At 29.5% G+C, this 20,392-nt stretch overlaps 1 protein-coding gene across 1 annotated transcript in view; it reads left to right on the plus strand.

Moving 5' to 3' along the window:
* LOC107436813 (sodium/potassium/calcium exchanger 3) overlaps positions 1-20,392 on the plus strand; it is a gene marked incomplete in the record, with an annotated part of 191,248 nt that overhangs the window by 126,388 nt on the left and 44,468 nt on the right. The window contains 3 exon segments of the mRNA XM_071185125.1: positions 2,020-2,104; positions 8,751-8,854; positions 11,551-11,625. Coding sequence (XP_071041226.1) covers positions 2,020-2,104; positions 8,751-8,854; positions 11,551-11,625 — 264 coding nt within the window.

Below are 20,392 nucleotides of genomic sequence, written 5' to 3' on the forward strand. Positions count from 1 at the left end.
AAAAAATTATATTTTTTTTACCAGAAAGTGGAAAAGAAAATCACTATAAAAAATGTAGTTAAAAAATATGTTAATTAAAAAGAAATGTTTCCTTCAAAACTAAGGAAAATGAAGGAAAATCTATAAAAAAACATCACTTAGAAAGAACAATAAAAACAGAGAATTTATATAGAACAATAAGAAACACAAAAAAAATTAATATTTTCAATTGCATTGAACTAAAGCATGAAATTTTCAATCAAATTGGACGCATCTAAAACTTTTATCAGAGCTTCTGAACATGACCATTACTCTATTTGGGCTTATGCATAAATCTGTTTAGATTATTTATACATATTTAGGAGGGGGCGAAATTCTTTTAATTCTAATTTATTAAGCTATCAATACATTACTGACGTAAAATATCGTCAATGATAGGCAGATCATGGGCTAGAGTCCTTTTGCCGTCCGGCTAACCTATGGAGTTTTTCGCTGTTTTATGTAACGCAAATGGGGGTTATAGTTTCTCCAAAAAGTACTATCAGACGGCAAATTTTACCCAATACTTCATTTAGGTGTTTTTTGTTTTCTGAATTGGGTTCTAAATTACAAGGCTCCGGAATTGAACATTGGTAGTTGTAAACTCAAAAATTGAGTCAGCTGTCCAACGACGATTATAAAATAAAATAAATATTAGAAAAACAATTAAAAGTTAATCAAAATGCATTGCATTCAATGCATTGCAATGCAGTGCATTTTCAGCACATAAATATTGAACATGAAGCAAGAAATATATTTCAGTGCAAATATGCTTGTAAATTATTGAATAATAAGTTCATCACTTAAATATGTTGATTTAAAATCTTCTTTAAAGCGACTGTTTTAATTATACCCAATGATATACTTCCATACAAAATTGAATAATTTAGACCTTCATCATTATTTTGAGTTTAAACCAAACTTTACTCGAACTAAACAACCTCAACTGATTAAGAGAAGATCTTACCGAACCTGCATTAGCGCATGTAAATTCAGGACGATGAAAAGCTTTATATTATGCCTATCGACCATAAACTCTAGAGAGAAATAATCTTTTCATCGAATTCAAAAGCATGACTTTCCAAAGATTTTCAAATTTAGAAAGTTCATAAGGAAGTTAAAAGCTATCCATGTTTTAAAACTTTCATGCACTCAATTTCATTACAATAAAACACCGTGAGTCTTTTTAAGAAAGTAAGTTTTTTTTTACATGAATTTATGAGTAAAATTATATAAATGGTAAGAAATACTAGCAATCGGAGTGCTTGTACTTTTTACCGTAAAGTTTTACGGAAAAATACATAATATACCGTTATTGTTATTGTAAAATCGCCAAGAAAACAAATTTCAAAAATATGATTTTTTTAAAATATCGATTTCTCAGGAACTATTCGACCAATTTCGCTTAAATTTAGCTTTTTGTCACGTAAAAATATATTCTTTAAAATGACGTAAAACATTTTTATCTTTTTAATTCTAAAACATTTATACTATTATTAAATAATAAAGGTGATAAATATTTACTATAAGTTATTTTTTGCGTAGAATTATCTCAAAATAAAAAATTTTTATACTTGTGTGCAAAAATTTTTCAATTCACTTAAAAAGTTCCCGAGATATGGTGAAATACGCAAAAAGCAAAATTAACATTAAGGTCTCCAAGCTTTGGATAGCTCTTCTGACCAAACTAGTGGGGCCATATTTCTCAGATATTTGCAGAAATCTTAATCCGTCGGAAAAAAAGCTATGTTGAGCCAGAAAAAGTATGTTTTTTTTTTGTGTTTGAATTTGTAATTTAAAGTATCGTCTTCACTAATTAGTTGCATACTTGAATTCACCTCTTAGAACCGTTAAGACTGAGTTCTCCATTAAGCGTAGAGATCTGATCAAAAAATTTTCAGGGTGGTCTGTTTTTTTTTAATATTGTAAATTGTTCATGAATATTCCTGTATTACATTTTATTATTTTATTTATTTTTATATATTTATTTATTTTTGACAGAGACTGAATTTGAGCGAAGATGTCGCTGGTGCTACTTTCATGGCTGCTGGAAGTTCTGCTCCTGAGCTTTTTACTGCAATTTTAGGTAATATTATTTTATCCTTCATCTATCAATTGTGCTATCTGTTTAAGATATTGAAAGGGTTCCTACACGTACATTATAAATAGTTTTTACATTTTTTTTATTTATTATAAGGTGTTTTAAAATTTTGTAAACAAAGAATTATGAGCAGAAAAATATATAAGTACTTGAATTGAACCTATGCGCATATCCTCTTAGTTCAATGCTTGCTTCCAGAAAAATTTAAATATTTTCTCGAATCTACATTTAAGTCAAAGAGCTTCTAACTTGAACAAATCATCCCAAATTTACTTCAGACGTAAACTGTATAAACAGACAGTGCCAAAATTCGATCGACTAAGTCAATGGGTCTCAATAGGTCATAACAGTCACGTAAACTGTATAAACAGACAGTGCCAAAATTCGATCGACTAAGTCAATAAGTCTTAATAGGTCGATAAGAGTCATCAAGACGATGAAAACTTACCACGATGAGAGGATGAAAATCGCAAAGAATCCATGCATGCCCTGAAATTAGTAGGAAAGAAAATAGTATGAAAAATATGTTAGAAGCCTGGTAAGAAGAGTTAGTATGGAAAGAACAGTTACTAACGTAAGCAATTCTCTTAATTGACACATTCTATATTCTTTCACAAATATTTTTCATAAAAATTAAAATTCTTTCATTATATATTTCGTACTTAACACAATGACAGACACTAAGCCACGTAAAATATAAACTAGCTAATTATGCATCGAAGTTATCAGGTAGACAAAACAAAAATATATCACCGTTACAATAAAATGTAGATACAAATAATAAATCTAAGTAAATTAAAAGACGTAGAAAAGAAGGAATTATATTTTAACAAATTTGATGTGTGATACGGGACTTTGATTATAACTTTACGATAATTTATTTAAGATTTTACTTAACTTATTTAATATATCGAATAATTACGATAACTTTCTAACTTATGTGGAGAAACTTAGCTCTATTTAAACACGCCATCTTGCTTACAAACGATTAGCTGCCGCTGATGTCATAGGTCACATGTCTGTGTATCAGTGATCGTCTTCTTCTCTAGTTGCAAGTACCCAAATAAGAGTTGCAAAAGAAATCATGGCTGGAAATGTCCTCTTACGCAGATATGGCACTTTTCTTAAATCTACAGGTATTTTTTTTAAATCTAAATTTTCTGAAATTCATGTTTTTTAATTACTATTGTCGAAAATTACATTTTGGTTCAGTATTAGGTTTTGTAGCGTAATTTTTGAAGACTAATTTAACAACTTTGCCAAATTATTAAATTACTATAAAACAGCTATTTATGAGTCTATTTGATAATAATTTTTGACAATAATTATTAGGAAACATAAAATTAAGATATTTTGATAACAATTTTCAGCAAAAATTATTAGAAAACATAAAATTAAGATATTTTGATAACAACTTTCAGCAATAATTATTAGACAACATAAATCTAAGATATTTTGATAACAACTTTCAGTAATAATTATTAGAAAACATAAAATTAAGATGATTTAAATAAATAAAAGTACATGATAGGGAAGTTCTTCTATCGATGAACGAATACATTTCCGGTCATGGGTTCCTATGCAATTCTTAATCCTTACGTGCCCTACCTCCCCTCAAAGTCTGTCTCATGATTGCAAAATGCTTGGATTTATATCAATTATTTATTTATAACCGTCGTTGAACAGCCGACCCAATTTTTTGTGTTTACGACTACTAATGTTCAACTCCGTAGCCTTGTAATTTTGAATCCAATCCAGAAGACAAGGGAACTCCTGTATCAAGCATTGGGAGAAATTCGCCTTCGTTGAGGACTTTTTGATGGAACTAACCAGCATTTGCGTAAGATGGAGAGGAAGACCACGAGCACTTCTCACGGTTAGCCTGACTGCAAAGGAACTCTAACCTTTGATCCGTCTACCACTGAGGATATTTTACGTTAGCACAGGGGTCCGTGCAAGCCGGATCCTGAATTCGCATCGATCAGCCATCGCTGGGGATTCGAACCCGGTTTACCTCATTGGAAGACTGAACCATCGCTGGGTTTACAGCATTTGGGTTGAATTCAATAAACATATCCAATTATTTCAAATGGTTTACATAATTTGAAATAATTGGATATGTTTATTGAATTCAACACAAAAAAAGTTTTTTTCGAATTATTCTTGTTGAAAAATATCACTACCCCCCAACGCCTCTTATCGAAACGACCTCGTCAATTAAACGCTTAATGCATATTTTTATAAAACTCTTTAAAGTTGACTGTATTCTTAACATGTTCACAGGGTAGAACTTAGAATCATATAAGATGAGATTAATTGGCGTCATATTAATTGTACGTCATATATTGTTCTAATTATAAACTAATATATAGTTCTAGTCGGCATATTTAAGATATTCATATTACAACAGAAGAAATAATTTTCACAAAGTGTTTAGATTTAAATCTATTTTGTGTGGAAAATTTAACTTTGGTTCGTTCGTAAAGGGTACTGAGTGCTTTACTTGTTATTCAAAAAAGTAGATTATCACAGAACCGTTTCTGCCAACCCAAATTTATATTCTACTGGGACGAATAATGAACTATCCTAAACAACGTGAATCCCATAAATTTAGGTGGAGGGGGGCAAGTAAAACTGTTTAAACTGCCATTATGCGAAGATTGATAGATCACTTCATTGATATTGATTGTTAGCTTAGTTAAAGTTGAAGCAGATCAATAGGGTAGTGTTTTATTCCCTAGTTAAATTTTCCATTTAAGATCGATACCTAAAACATAATACTAGTGTTGAATTAGTTCAAGCTTAAAGTAATTTCTTGAACATAGATTTTTCAAACTCTTTATTTTATTAAGTTCTAGTGTAGTAAAAGGACGGAGCATAGTATTTACTTATATCATCTAAATACATGAAGACTTTGTGGTAATATTATTACCACAAAGTCCCTCCAGCTGCTACGGAATTTCCGTAGTTTCAGAAATCTTCTTTTCAGACGGTAGCAAAATTAATGTCTTAATATTTAAAAAAAATTAATTTTAGCGTAACTTGTCCACTATTACTTATAAAAGTGCAGGCCATATGGCTAGATTCTTAAGTTCTGATAAAAGTTTTATGAGAGATCCATTTGCTTTAAAAATTTCTACTTTGGTTCGCTACCACTAGAAAGAATTATTTTCAAAATCCTCATAAGTTGGAGGGTATATAATAACATACCTGCCAACTCAACAAGATTTTATTATCATATTTAAAATGATAGCAATATTCAGATTATTCCAATTAACTTTTTGAATTATAATGATAATTATAAATGAGTTTGACTACCATTACATATAAATAATTACAATAAATATATAAAAGCAAAATAATCCTCGTTCGAGCGAATTTCAACGGGATCAAAATATAAATATATTTTTGAGTCAAATTGTTTTTCGTTTATTGTTTTACAACCACTCTGAAAATCCATTCTCGGAAAGAGTGAAAGTTGGCAGCTATGTAATAAAGTAATAAGCCACATTTCTTAAAAAGGTAACAAATTTAAATAAAACCTTTCCTTAGCAGTGTTTCCAGATATCCAATATATGTATAAGTTTCTGAAATTTCCACTTGATGGTAGCACAATACACGGTCATCTTTTGTATTCATGAAAATCGCTGGAGGTTTTCATTTCAAAGTGCTCTCCTAAACAATGTCAAAATGAGGTTTTTATTATGTTAAAATTCTCTAGCCTTTCAAAAAAGTTTTTTTAATTAAAAATAGTTTATAATGCATTTCTTAACAATGTTTTTGTAATGAAACTTTCGTATAATATGCACTAAAAAAAGGTTTGTTTCAATACTTTATTAATCAATATTTTCTGTTAAAAAAATCTGTAGGCTCTTTTAAAAGGAGAAAACAATCTGACATCATAAAAAAAACTCGAAATATTCTTTTAGTTATTTCCGGAAGTTTGAAGTGAATAAAATTACCACGTTAAGATTTATAGAAGCGTGGCAAATGCAAATTTTGAATAGCGTTTTCGGAGAAATTATATTTGTCCGTCGTTTACCATTGAGATTCAAGAAATTTTTTTTTCCTCTTACCCTTTTGTTTTTCTGAGATTAAACCGAATTTTAGCAATCTCCGAAGAATTTTTAATTCATGCCACAAACATGCATGTTTTCAATGCCACAAGTATTCTTGAACTTTTCATAAGCTTCAAAACTTCGTTTTCCTCGTTGTTATAAGTAGTAATTAAAGGTCTAAACAAAATGTCTAATTTCATCCTTGCTAATAAAGAGAACAATTTAAATAAATAAGAGCGCATAAATATGTTACGTAATAAATGTATATTAAATAAATATAAGTTTTTTATAAATGCACAATGAAATAAAATTTATGCATACATAATATGTTTAAATAATTTCTTGTAAGGTACATTATTCGTTTAATTTAATTTTTTTCATTAATTCATGGATTTTATTTTTAATGCATGCTTGTAAGTCTTCAAAAAACCACCAAAAAAGAACAATAACAGGGGCCAAGCATCTGCTATATATATAATATAATCAAAGAATCTCGTAGATGATTTTAATCAGATTACTAAGTTTTACGATTTTTAAGATGTTGGTATTTTGTTAAAAATTAAAATAATATTAAAATAAAATATATTTATTTTATTCCTTACAACAGACAAAATGTGACTGTTATGAGAAATGTAACTATAGTACTAGACTGCAAAACAGCTAATGCTGTTTTGTACTATAGTCACAAAAGGTATCAAAATTTCCGACATCATGTGAATAAAGTTTGATTTTTAAAAAATTAAATTTTTTTTTTTGCTTTTAAGGCAACAATATCATGTAAAATATTCGTAGTAAGCATATTAGACTGAATACGATTGATTTATTGATTCCATCTTAATCAATCTTTTAACTGATTAATTCACTTAATTTTTTTAATCAACATCAACCATGATATTTACATTACTAGTGATTATCTAGAATGCTTGTCCTTTTACGATCTCTTTCCTTTTCTTAGCAAATTATTGTTTTAAAATGAATAAGGTTATTCAGGGATTCAACACGCGCTGCGAATCCCTAGTCTAGATGAAAGCCACTAAGTTAAAAATTTAATAAACATTTAGTTTCTGCTGTGTTACTAACTGATTTTAAAAGCTAATGAAGTTATACATCTTATTGCGACTTTCAACAAGGTTGCGTTAAACGTTTAGCGCTACATTTTCATTGGCCGGGAAATCACGTGGTAGGATCCAGTTTTCCCTCATTCATTTCCATATTGTTTTGGTTCTCACTAGCATAAAAATAATAAAAGTCATAAAAGTGTTGTTTTTCTATAAATATTTTTTTAGTTTGTTTTGATACACATATAATTTAATAGGGTAGTATTTTTTATTTTCAAATTAAGCGGATAACAATTGTAAAAAATGAGTGAAAACAATCCCACGGACAATGTGACGGATTTAAGGTTATGTCAAGGTACGTCTCTTGTGAATATCAATAGATCGTTAGGTTTTCTCTGCTGAAATTACATTATGACATGAGCTTTTACTACATTTTTTTTTTTCAGTTCATGTAGTCTTTAACTTTTTTAAAATACCTTTTGGTTGTTTTTATAAAAAAAAAAGGAATTAAATCGTGATAGTACTTTGTGGGTGCGCTTATAAGCGTACTGAGAAAACTGAAAATACTTTTGTAAAATATCTAAAAGAATGTTCGAAAATCGTTACTTAACATTTCCGTTTGTGGTCGTATTAATAGTAGTCGGCATGTTGGTTGAAGCTCACTGTTGTTAAAGGATTAAAATAGGAAAGATAATAAAGAAAAAAAACTTTCTTTTAAAGATTGAAAAATGCTGTTTCATTTAAACATAATTTTTTATGTAACATCAATTCGTTCTTGGTTTTGGTGGTTTAAAATAAGCACGCAATACAGATAGTTATAAAAGCTTTAATGGTTAAGAATAGAAATTGNAGCCATCCACAGATTACAGCAAGTTGCTCTTATTATTTTCATTTTCTTTCAGTTATACAAGCAAGGTGCTTGTCTCCCTGTAACAGCCACCCCATAGACTGCTGAAATCAAACTGTCTTTTATTTTAACTTTTTATACTATTTCATGATGGGATAGGGGCCTTCTGCGCTGCCCAGGTGCCCAATTTTTTATAAATGAAGAAAGAAAGAAGTGCTTGTCCATATAAACTTATCCAAAAAACAGCATATGTTGCTGCCTAGATGTGTAATTTAAATTCGAATTTACTACCACTGGGGAAAACCATCCTCGAAAGGATTGAAAGTTGGCAGGTCTGCAAATTTCTCCCTACACTTACTTAATTTAGGAGTTCCCTTGTCTTCTGGATTGGGTTCGAAATTTTAAGGCTACGGTGTTGAACATAAATATAAAAGCTATTTTCTAAAAGAATATACATATATGTTTTTTCAAATGCACGTAAAAAAGGGTACTTGACAGAAGATTAGTGTTGTCATAATTGTTGAAGAAAATTATAACAGTGCTGGAGGTTTACAAAAATCCTTGAAAGTTGCTTTGTATAAAAATTACAACAGGTGTGAAAGAGTAAATTTGTTGTTTAAAGTCTTTAAATTTTCTCGAAGTTTTAAGTCTTTTTCTTTTTATTTTAGGTGTTCTTGTTGCCAAAGGTGATGTAGGAACAGGAACAATAGTTGGATCTGCAGTTTTTAATGTGTTGTTTGTGATAGGTATATGTGGCATTTTTTCTGGCAGGGTAAGCATATTCTGTGCAATTTACGTAAAAAATTTATTAAGCAAAATACAAAAACTAACGATTCCATTTCTCCAATCTATACCATGATGATTCTGTTAGAATAAAGACACTATTACTGAGGTCAGCAATCAGTGAAAAGCTAATACACTGTGAAAAGAAAGACAGCAAAGTTTTAGATTATTCAGTAATCAGTATTTAATAAAAATTAAATTAAGTATGACAGTAAAAGTAATACTTGATTTAGTTTCCTTTGATTATTGTTTTAGCATTCATTGAAGAAACAAAACATTAAAATATAATTAAAAAATAAATAGTTCGCAGTTTGCCAAATAATATACTGATATTGTATAGATTTCCCTCTTATTAGACGATAATTAAAAATTACGTATCTTTTACCTCTGCATTTTCTTTAAGCCCACGGTGGTTTTTATTTTTTGTTTCGAAATAAATTTAATTAAGAATTTCTTATAGGAACTTTTTACTTTTTTCTCCCTCTACTTTCGTTTAGTTTCTTTTTGTTTAAAGTCTTCGAAAGTATCAGGAATTTCTTTCTTTTAACTTTTATAGTCTTTGATGAATGAAAAAAAAAACTAACTCATAATCAGTAAAAGTTATATGCTAATTAAAATTAAGTTTGTAAAATGCTTAAATTAAATATATTGATCAATTTTATTTTATGAAAATGATTATAATGTTTTTAACTTCATATATTCTATTTATGCTAGTCTTTTTTTATTTCTCCTATTTTTGCAATATATTATTTTTTTTAATAATGAAATGCTGCTTTGTTGTGAGTACTGTTAATTTATAGTAAATCGAGGAAAAAAAACTTACATTTTTAGTTAGGTTTTTTAAATAACATTAGTTATAGCTTAAATTTCATCGTTTAATGTTCTTTAATTACATGAGTTATAGCTTGAAATTCTTTAAATCATTACTCTTAGATTATATGACTTATAGTTTATAATTCTTTGATCAGTGTTTTTAAATTACATAAGGTAAAGCTTAAAATTAATAAATCAGTGTTCTTCCATTGAATCAGTTATAGACTAGAATTATTAAATCACTGTTCTTAAATTATTAGAGTTATTGCCTTGTCTCATTATGCAAATAATTAATAAATTCAAAAAAAATATGAACAAAGAATAACCAAATAAAAAAGCACTGTGCATTTGAGAAATTACCATTTTCCTTTTACTTTTTTTTTCTTTTTTTTTTTGGGACGTTCTATATACCGATGAATTACATAAATCTAAAATCTCAACGATATCTTAAAACAATCATCCAAAAAATTGCGTTCTTAGCGTCTACAGCACAAAGGCAGATATATGAACTATTTCTTATATAATTTTAAACTGATTCTCCGATTTATAGAATCCTTTCTCTCATTATTACTTTTTTGTTTTTACGTTACTCACACACTATATCGAGGAATATTTACAATTGTACTAATTATTGCGCTCACTGAGAAAGATTTTATCAGTATCAAAAACCATATTTTAATGTTAAAGAAAAATTAAAATAATATCAGCCCACGTTAAAAAAAAGATTCAGTTACATTTTACTACCACTGAAAAATTTCCCTCCAAAAAATCGTCTAGGTTGGTAACTTTGGTATTGCGGCAAATAGTAGTATGCTTTTAAATTTAAAAGTAAACCATCTTTAAAGAAACAGCGGGGAAAATTAACACGCGAAAAATATTTAACACATATATACAACGACAATAAATATAAACGAATGGTCATCACAGTAACGAAAAACATTAATTTAGTCCAGTAATTAAATTGCTCGATTAAATTAATATTTTTCAGTGGAAAGGGTTTTCTGCTTCCAAGTTAACGTATGCAGTGTTGAGTGGGTGGAACATGTGACATTTGTAGAGTGGCTACAATCAGAGAAATAAGAAAAAATTAATATCCAAATTATTTTGTTATAGATCTATTAGAAGGCTTTTAAATAGTTCTTTGCCTTATCTTATTTACGGCAAACGAATTCAAAACAAAAATCATGCAAGTGTCTCTAAACTAATGCGGATTAGTTATGTTAACCGCTTCCTTCTCGCTCTCGTCAGAATGACGGGGTGAAGTTTCGCACTCTCTTTCTCGTGCCCGTGATATTTCCGGGCTGAATTATTCTAAAGAAACGAACCAAAAAGACCAAAACATTCTATTTTTATTCCCGGAACCATGTTTATGCCTCAATCTTATACACCAGAGGGCAGTACCAGACTATTTTTAATGTGTTTATAGATGGTTAGTTTATCTTAAACTAGATGTCAGCACTCATCAAACAAGGTAAGCTAAATATTGACCCAAAATTGAATGCATAAACTTAGTTTTAAGCAATTTTTTTTGAATAAAAAAATTTGCACTTTTATGACAGTTTTCTTCAAAATTATGTGTCCATTAAGGGGTTAAAATTAAAGTGAAAGCAAATACATTTGTTTGTCACATTAAACGTACCCATAATGCCACCACTTTATGATATTTACCTTGTTTAATAAACACTCTTTTTTTAAATACTAAGCACTGAAATAGCCAAGACAATAACAACAATAAATACCCTTGAAAATGTCTCCTCAAATATGTATATATAACTAAAAAAACCGATAGCCTATTATTAGATATCTAGTTATTAAATATAATATTAGATATCTAAGTTATTAGATGTAATATTAGATATTTTTGATCTTAAGGTGGTGGAGTTGACCTGGTGGCCCTTATTCAGAGATTCTGTTTTCTACTCGTGTACTGTCATCATCCTTATCGTGGTGAGTAATATCTAATTTTCTGATTGGTGATAAGGGATTTTCAGCATGACAGCATCCTTCTAAATTATTTTTAAATTTCAAAAGAATAATATAAATTATTTATAACAGTCAACTTATACATTATTGCCTTTATTATACAGAGTTATAATAATCATCCTAAATATACTATTTAAATGACGATGCAATAAAATGACGATAAAAACGTATACACATTAGGAGCGCCAAATTAGGATTTAAGTGTGAAAAAAAAATGCTGTGGAAAAATGAAATTAGAGAAGGCGGGTCTAAAAAACATCAAGATCTGCAGATTGAAACTTGAAAATGTACCTAATAAAATCCTTTCTCAACTCTTGTCTGTTTTCTTCCACGATCAAATAGCTTTAGGTGTTTTGTGCACTCACCTTCCTACTCTGTTAATCAATTGAGCTATCACTCTTTACCTATTTTGAAAACATAATCATGTTCACAAAATAGGAGATAGGGCATCTAGAAAAATATTTAAGAAATAAAAAAGGAAGTTAAGTTTTTTTTCTCGATCTTTATTTAACCTTTTATTTTCTGATAACATAACATTTTTTCAAATGTTATGTTAAAATATTTTTAGGATTGAGATTGTTTAACACAAAAAATTTATTGAGCTTATTATCTAAAAATAATCAACGCTTTTGCTGTCTGCAGTAGGAAAAAAAGTAGCAATAATGACATCTAAATGACATAACGACATTGTAATTTTAATGCTATTTCATCTTTCCGTTTACTAAACACTAAACTAACTAACTTTAACCCTTTCTAAGGCCGTGGTAAGTATACTTACCACCAATTTTTAAAGTTCATGGTGAACTTTTTTACCACTTTTAATATGGGTTTCCATTTGTTAATAACTTCAGCTTTCTTGTAGTGCGTTTGAATAAAATTGGTAACCATTTGCCTGTTTTAGAAAGCATATAAAAGTCATAAAATGCATAATTCATTTTGAAGTTTGTAGCATTTATTTTATAAATAACAAAAAATTAAAGTCAATAAGTTCCTAATAGGTTGTGGTAAATATCCTTAACACCAATTCCAAAAATACTTTAATTTACCTTTAGTAGAAATAAATGGCCCATTAAAGAATTAATAAACACGAAATAAAGGAAACATTTTTTACAAATGCGGGGCTGCCAACTTTCAACGCTTTTTGTAAAAAAAATTTCCAGTGGTAACTACATTTATGTTTTAACACAAGATTTTTTTATTCATTTAAATACAAGAAACAAATGAAATAAAATAAAAATATGAGCNATTTTAGGTGTCCTTGTTGCCAAAGGTGATGTAGGAACAGGAACAATAGTTGGATCTGCAGTTTTCAATGTGTTGTTTGTAATAGGTATATGTGGCATTTTTTCTGGCAGGGTAAGCATATTCTGTAAAAAATTAATTATATGTAAAAAATTAATTAAGCAAAATAAATAAAGTAACGATTTCATTTCTCCAGTCTATACCGTGATGATTCAGTTAGATTACGATAAAGACGCGATTACTGAAGTCAGCAATCAATGAAAAGCTAATACACTGTGAAAAGAAAGACAGCAAAGTTTTAGATTATTCAGTAATCAGTATTTAATAAAAATTAACTGATGGATGGCAGTATAAGTTATACTTGTGTTAGTTTCCTTCGATTATTGTTTTTAGCATTCATTGAAGAAACAAAACATTTAAATATAATTAAAAAATAAACAATTCGTAGTTTGCCAAATAGTATACTGATATTGTATAGATTGCCCTCTTATTAGACGGTAATTAAAAACTACGCATCTTTTACCTCTGCATTTTCTTTAAGCCCACGGTGGTTTTTATTTTTTGTTTCGAAATAAATTTAATTAAGAATTTCTTATAGGAACTTTTTACTTTTTTCTCCCTCTACTTTCGTTTAGTTTCTTTTTGTTTAAAGTCTTCGAAAGTATCAGGAATTTCTTTCTTTTAACTTTTATAGTCTTTGATGAATGAAAAAAAAAACTAACTCATAATCAGTAAAAGTTATATGCTAATTAAAATTAAGTTTGTAAAATGCTTAAATTAAATATATTGATCAATTTTATTTTATGAAAATGATTATAATGTTTTTAACTTCATATATTCTATTTATGCTAGTCTTTTTTTATTTCTCCTATTTTTGCAATATATTATTTTTTTTAATAATGAAATGCTGCTTTGTTGTGAGTACTGTTAATTTATAGTAAATCGAGGAAAAAAAACTTACATTTTTAGTTAGGTTTTTTAAATAACATTAGTTATAGCTTAAATTTCATCGTTTAATGTTCTTTAATTACATGAGTTATAGCTTGAAATTCTTTAAATCATTACTCTTAGATTATATGACTTATAGTTTATAATTCTTTGATCAGTGTTTTTAAATTACATAAGGTAAAGCTTAAAATTAATAAATCAGTGTTCTTCCATTGAATCAGTTATAGACTAGAATTATTAAATCACTGTTCTTAAATTATTAGAGTTATTGCCTTGTCTCATTATGCAAATAATTAATAAATTCAAAAAAAATATGAACAAAGAATAACCAAATAAAAAAGCACTGTGCATTTGAGAAATTACCATTTTCCTTTTACTTTTTTTTTCTTTTTTTTTTTGGGACGTTCTATATACCGATGAATTACATAAATCTAAAATCTCAACGATATCTTAAAACAATCATCCAAAAAATTGCGTTCTTAGCGTCTACAGCACAAAGGCAGCTATTTCTTATATAATTTTAAACTGATTCTCCGATTTATAGAATCCTTTCTTTCATTATTACTTTTCTATTTTTACGTTATTCACACACTATATCGAAGAGTATTAACAATTGTACTAATTATTGCGCTCACCGAGAAATATTTTATCAGTATCAAAAACCATATTTTAATGTTAAAGAAAAATGAAAATAAAATCTGCACACGTTAAAAAAAAGATTCAGTAACATTCTACTACCACTGAAAAATTTCCCCCCAAAAAATCGTCTAGGTTGGTAGCTATTACAGCAAATAGTAGTATGCTTCTAAATTTAAAAGTAAACCATCTTCATAGAAACAGCTGGGAAAAATAACACGCGAAAAATATTTAATACAAATATATAATAACAATATATAAACGAATGGTCGTCACAGTAACGAAAAATGTTAATTTAGTCCAGTCATTAAATTACTCGATTAAATTAATATTTTTCAGTGGAAAGGGTTTTCTCCTTCCAAATTAACGTATGCCGAGTTGAGTGGGTGGAACATGTGACATTTGTAGAGTGGCTACAATCGGAGAAATAAGAAAAAATTAATATCCAATTTATTTTGTTATAGATCTATTAGAAAAATTTCAAATAATTCCTTAGATTATCCTATTTACCACAATCAAATTTAAAATAAAAATCATGCAAGTGTCTCGAAACTCGGGGTGAAATTTCGCGCTCTTCTTCTTGTTTCCGTGATATTTCCGGGCTGAATTATTCAAAAGAAACGATCCAAAAAGACTAAAGCATTCTCTTTTAATGCCCGGAATCATGTTTATGCCACAATCTTAAACTCCAGAGGGCAGTACCAGACTATTTCAATGTGTTTGTAGATGGTTAGTTTATTTTAAACTAGATATCAGCACTCATCAAACATGGTAGGCTAAATATTGACCCACAATTGAATGCATAAACTTAGTTTTAAGCAATTTTTTTTTGAATAAAAAATGTGCATTTTTATGACCGTTTTCTTTAAAATTATGTGGCCGTTAAGGGGTCAAAATTAAAGTTAAAGCAAATACATTTTTCTGTTACATTAAACACACCCATAATGTCACAACTTTATGATATTTACCCTGTTTAATAAACGCCCTTTTTTTTAAATACTAAGCACTGAAACAGGCAAGACAATAACAGCAATAAATACCCTTGAAAATGTCTCTTCAAATATGCATATATAATAAAAAAAACCGATAGCCTATTATTAGATATCTAGTTATTAAATATAATATTAGATATCTAAGTTATTAGATGTAATATTAAATATTTTTGATCTTAAGGTGGTGGAGTTGACCTGGTGGCCATTATTCAGAGATTCTGTTTTCTACTCGTGTACTGTCATCATCCTTATCGTGGTAAGTAATATCTAATTTCCTGATTGGTGATAAAGGATGTTCAGCATGACAGCATCCTTCTAAATTATTTTTAATTTTCAAAGAATAATATAAATTATTTATAACAGCCAACTTATACATTCTTGTCTTTATTATACGGCGTTATAATAATCATCCTAATTATACTATTTAAATGACGATGCAATAAAATGACGACAAAAACGTATACACAATAAGGGCCCCAAATATGATTTAAGTGTCAAAAAAAATGCTGTGGAAAAACGCAATTAAAGAGAGCGAGTCTAGAAAGCATCAAGATCTGCAGATTGAAACTTGAAAATGTATCTACTAAAATCCTTTTTCAACTCTTATCTGTTTTCTCCCACGATCAAATAGCTTTAGGTGTTTTGTGCACTCACTTTTCTACACTGTTAATCAATTGAGCTATCACTCTTTACCTATTTTCAAAACATAATCATGTTCACAAAATAGGAGATAGGGCACCTAGAAAAATATTTAAGAAATAAAAAAGGAAGTTATGTAATTTTTCTCGATCTTTATTTGGCCATTTTTTCAAATGTTATGTTAAAATATTTTTAGGATTGAGATTGAGTTTTACACAAAACATTTATTGAGCTTATTATCTAAAAATGATCAACGCTTTTGTTGTAGGCAGTGGGGAATTAGTGTAAAAAATAGCATAATGACATCTAAATGACATAACGACATTGCAGTGTTAACGCTATTTCGTATTTCCGTTTACTAAACACTAAACTAACTAACTTTAATAAACACGAAATAAAGGAAACATTTTTAACAAATGCAGGGCTGGCAACTTTCTACTCTTTTTCTAGTGGTAGCTAAGTTTATGTTTTAACTCAAGATTTTTTTAAAAATTCATTTAAACTATTTTTCACAACACTATACGTAAATGATTTAAAAGTTCATATGCACTTTGTTCGAGTTCTCTCGCGGTGAAACTTTTAAAATGTCAATAAAAATCACCAACAATTCTGAAAGCTTTGGTTTTTAAATGTCTACCACTTCAACAAATATTTCGCAAAAAGCGTAGTAATTGGCAGGTATGCAAATGTAATAGCGTTAAAATAGAAACGACTCATAAAGGATTTTGCAATAAATGCCTTATGTATAATTTTTATTTTCCTTAAAAAAATTATCAACGCTTTTGCTGTATAGACATTGGTAATTCAGTCTAAACGAATAAAATAAAATAATAGTAATAATAATAAAGACATCTAAATGACCTGACGATCTTGCAGTTTTAATGCCATTTTGACATTCAATTTACTAAACAGAGCAAGGAGTTGCATTTAGTAAATTATACGACAAAAATTTTTTTTGAGTATAATGCTCCACGCTGAATTTCCTATTTCAGAAGTGCCTCCTGACTGTGAAAACTTTTTTGGGCGGAATAGAGGGACCAGATAAGAAATGCTACATTTCAATAATTACATCAGGTGTGGCCAATCATTTTAGGTAGAGTGTCACTTATTGAAATGAAAAATTATGCTTGCCACCTACAACATTATGACATATTAAAAAACATGACGTAATAAATAAAAAAGCAAGTGGATATTAAAAAATTTATATTAATTAAACAAAAGTTTAAACTCTAGTTTTATATTTAATTTACATTTTTAAAATTTCAATCAGTTAGGTTATGTATGAAATAAATAAAAATTACTATCACAGCAACAAATTTATCTTGGCACCAGTTGGGCCCGAATCGGCCCAATATGGGTCCTATAGGGCCATGCACCGAGGGACCGATGTTGGGTTTTCTAGATTTTTAATTTCTGTCCTAGAATGGCTTTCAATAAAGCACCTTGATTTATTAAGATTTAGAACAATATTAAAATTTTTTTAACATATCACGTTATTGGAAGTCAATCCATATACCACCTTGATCAAAAAGTTTCCGGAATTTATTCAGAAAATTAAAAATACAAGTTTATTCATCTAAATCTATATTGTCCCCTTCAAAGTAATCCCCATCGACTGCAACACACTTATTCCAGCGCTTGATCCAATCCTCGAAACATTTTTTATATTCGGTTTTCGGTATGTCCATCCAGTGCTTCCTGCGATTTTATTACCATTAGATGAACGCCATTCACTTGCCTGATGTCTGGATTGCGTCGTACTCGTGAACGCACGTCTCGTCTCCAGTAATGATCCTTTTGATGAATGTGGGATCGGATTCAGCCTAGCAAATCATGTCTTTTGCGACGTCTACACTTTTTTTTTGCATTAAATCGAGGTCTTTTGGCACCAACTTTGCTGCTACACAACGGGAACCCAAATCATTAACCAAAATGTCTTGGACGGATCCATAGCCAATGTTCAAGCCATCCGCTATCTCTCTGATGGTTAATTTACGGTTATTGACCAACATTTCTTTTACTTTATCAATGTTTTCGTCGGTTTTCGATGTTGATGGTCTGCCACTGCGATCATCATCTTCGATTGACTCACGACCACTTTTGAACCGCTCGTGCCACTGGTAAACGACCGTTTTCTTTAGAGAATCGTTGCCACTTTTCCAACGTTCTCGCACCATTAAATCCGTTTTTTACGCAAAATTTAATACAAGTTCGTTGCTGCAAATTTAAATCCATTTCCAAAATTGTAAAAAATCGCCAACACACACAGAGATAGATGTACTCTTGGCTACATAACTTTGGCAAATGTCAAGCTATGACGCTATGATTTAAAGGGAATATCAACAACAGATGTACCAACTTAACAACAAAAAAAAGAAGAAAACTCGAATCGGAACAATGGTAGCGCCACCCGGGGGTTATTCCGGGAACTTTTTGATCAAGGTGGTAATACAAGCAACATATACAAAGAGCGAGAACATGAGTAATATGAATACATGAACGATAAGAATACACAACAATTAAAATACGTGAACAGTAACCAAGAATAGTGAAAATTAAGGTTAACAAAATTAAAGTGAACTTAAATAAAAATGTCAGACTAATGGAGACACGAAATTCATTCAGAGAATTCATTATACGTCTAGCATGCCAAGATAACTTGTGAACATCGCCACTTCTTTGAGATTCTTTATCGAGTCCTGGACATGATGGTAATTGTTCAGTATTCATTTACCTGCTCTGCAGATTTGACATTCACTTGTTGGAAGGATGCCAATGCTGTTCAGATGTTCTGCTGAACAATCATGACGTGTTTTAAGTCTGAACTTAACAACGAATTCCATACGTGACTATAGTCTTTCTGACTCTTTTCCCAGCGTTTTCCCTTGGATGGGAAAAGATCCAAGAGAATTGGGAAGATTATAGTCATACATCCCGTATGGAATCCGTTAAGGAATAGACACCCCAATGTTTGTACAATATTGCAGATTTATAAGGGCCTAGATAGAAATGAATCGAGGTCCATTATTGAAAGCCATTCTAGGACCAATAAAAAATCTAGACATCCCAATATTTACCCAACATTGCATACTTGTAATTATGTTTCGATAGAAACATTTGATTAAGAATAAATCTTAAATTATCATAAGGAATGTGACTTTTTGATGTGTATTTTTTATTTAAATCAGAAAGATTTTAGCGCAATTTTTCTGTGATTTGATCTAATCAACACTACAAAACTATTTAATTCATCCATATCTATATCAAGCATTAAATGCTAAGCAAAAAGAATAACGATTTCCTCTCTTTACATGCATCTAACTTATATCTTCTTTTTAAAATATGATTTAAGTAAAGTGACTGACAACAATGGAGCACAATTGTTGTGGTTGTCATAGACCATTAAGACAAGGGTGACCATTAAGACAAAGAATTCGACTTCTGCCACACCCATACGTAATACATCTGACCCGTTCATACACCCATTCATTCAGCCGCAGATCATAATTTTGACCTGAATCAATCTCCAATTCAGTACATATAGTGACATAACGTGGAGGACTTTGTGAGTCGACAGATTTAACGTACAACTGTCACCATTTACTGCACGGTGAGCTTTGTCCGGCGGGATTCGAACTCCCGTTTTCACGAATGGGAGTCAAGCCCCCCTGCCAACTAGGCTATCCTGACCAATTGGGCGCAATTTAAAAGGAATACTGTTTGTTAGTATATACTTAATGAAAATGAAAATGCTCATTGAAAACAATGAATTAGAGGAAGCTTTCTTTCCATATTACCGTGTACGTAACGTACGTCTACCTATATCTACCTACAAAATCAAAAATCACTCCAGTTTTACAGAAATACACAATGTCGGAAATGTTTTGCATAAAAAAAATTTAAATATGAAGCATAAAACAAACAAATGATTAAGTGTGCATTGCGGTGAAATATTTTTTTATTATTGATATATACACATTATGAATTATATTTTAAAGCGACCTATATTTGCCGTCATTCATAATTTGAAAAATTTGTTTATGGTGCTCGTTTGGGTACATTCCGGCTAGGCGGGCTCAATCGAAAAGTCGCCAAAAAATATAGACCTCCGGCAGTTTTTTATATATGTATATATATATATATGTATATATATATATATGTATATATATATAATATATGAATAGCATGAAAAGCTTAACTGGTGGTATATTAAATTTATAATATGTATGTATATATATATGTATGTATATATATATATGTATGTATATGTATAT

This window comes from Parasteatoda tepidariorum, chromosome 9 (genome assembly GCF_043381705.1).
Source record: "Parasteatoda tepidariorum isolate YZ-2023 chromosome 9, CAS_Ptep_4.0, whole genome shotgun sequence".
Taxonomy (NCBI): Eukaryota; Metazoa; Arthropoda; class Arachnida; order Araneae; family Theridiidae; genus Parasteatoda; species Parasteatoda tepidariorum.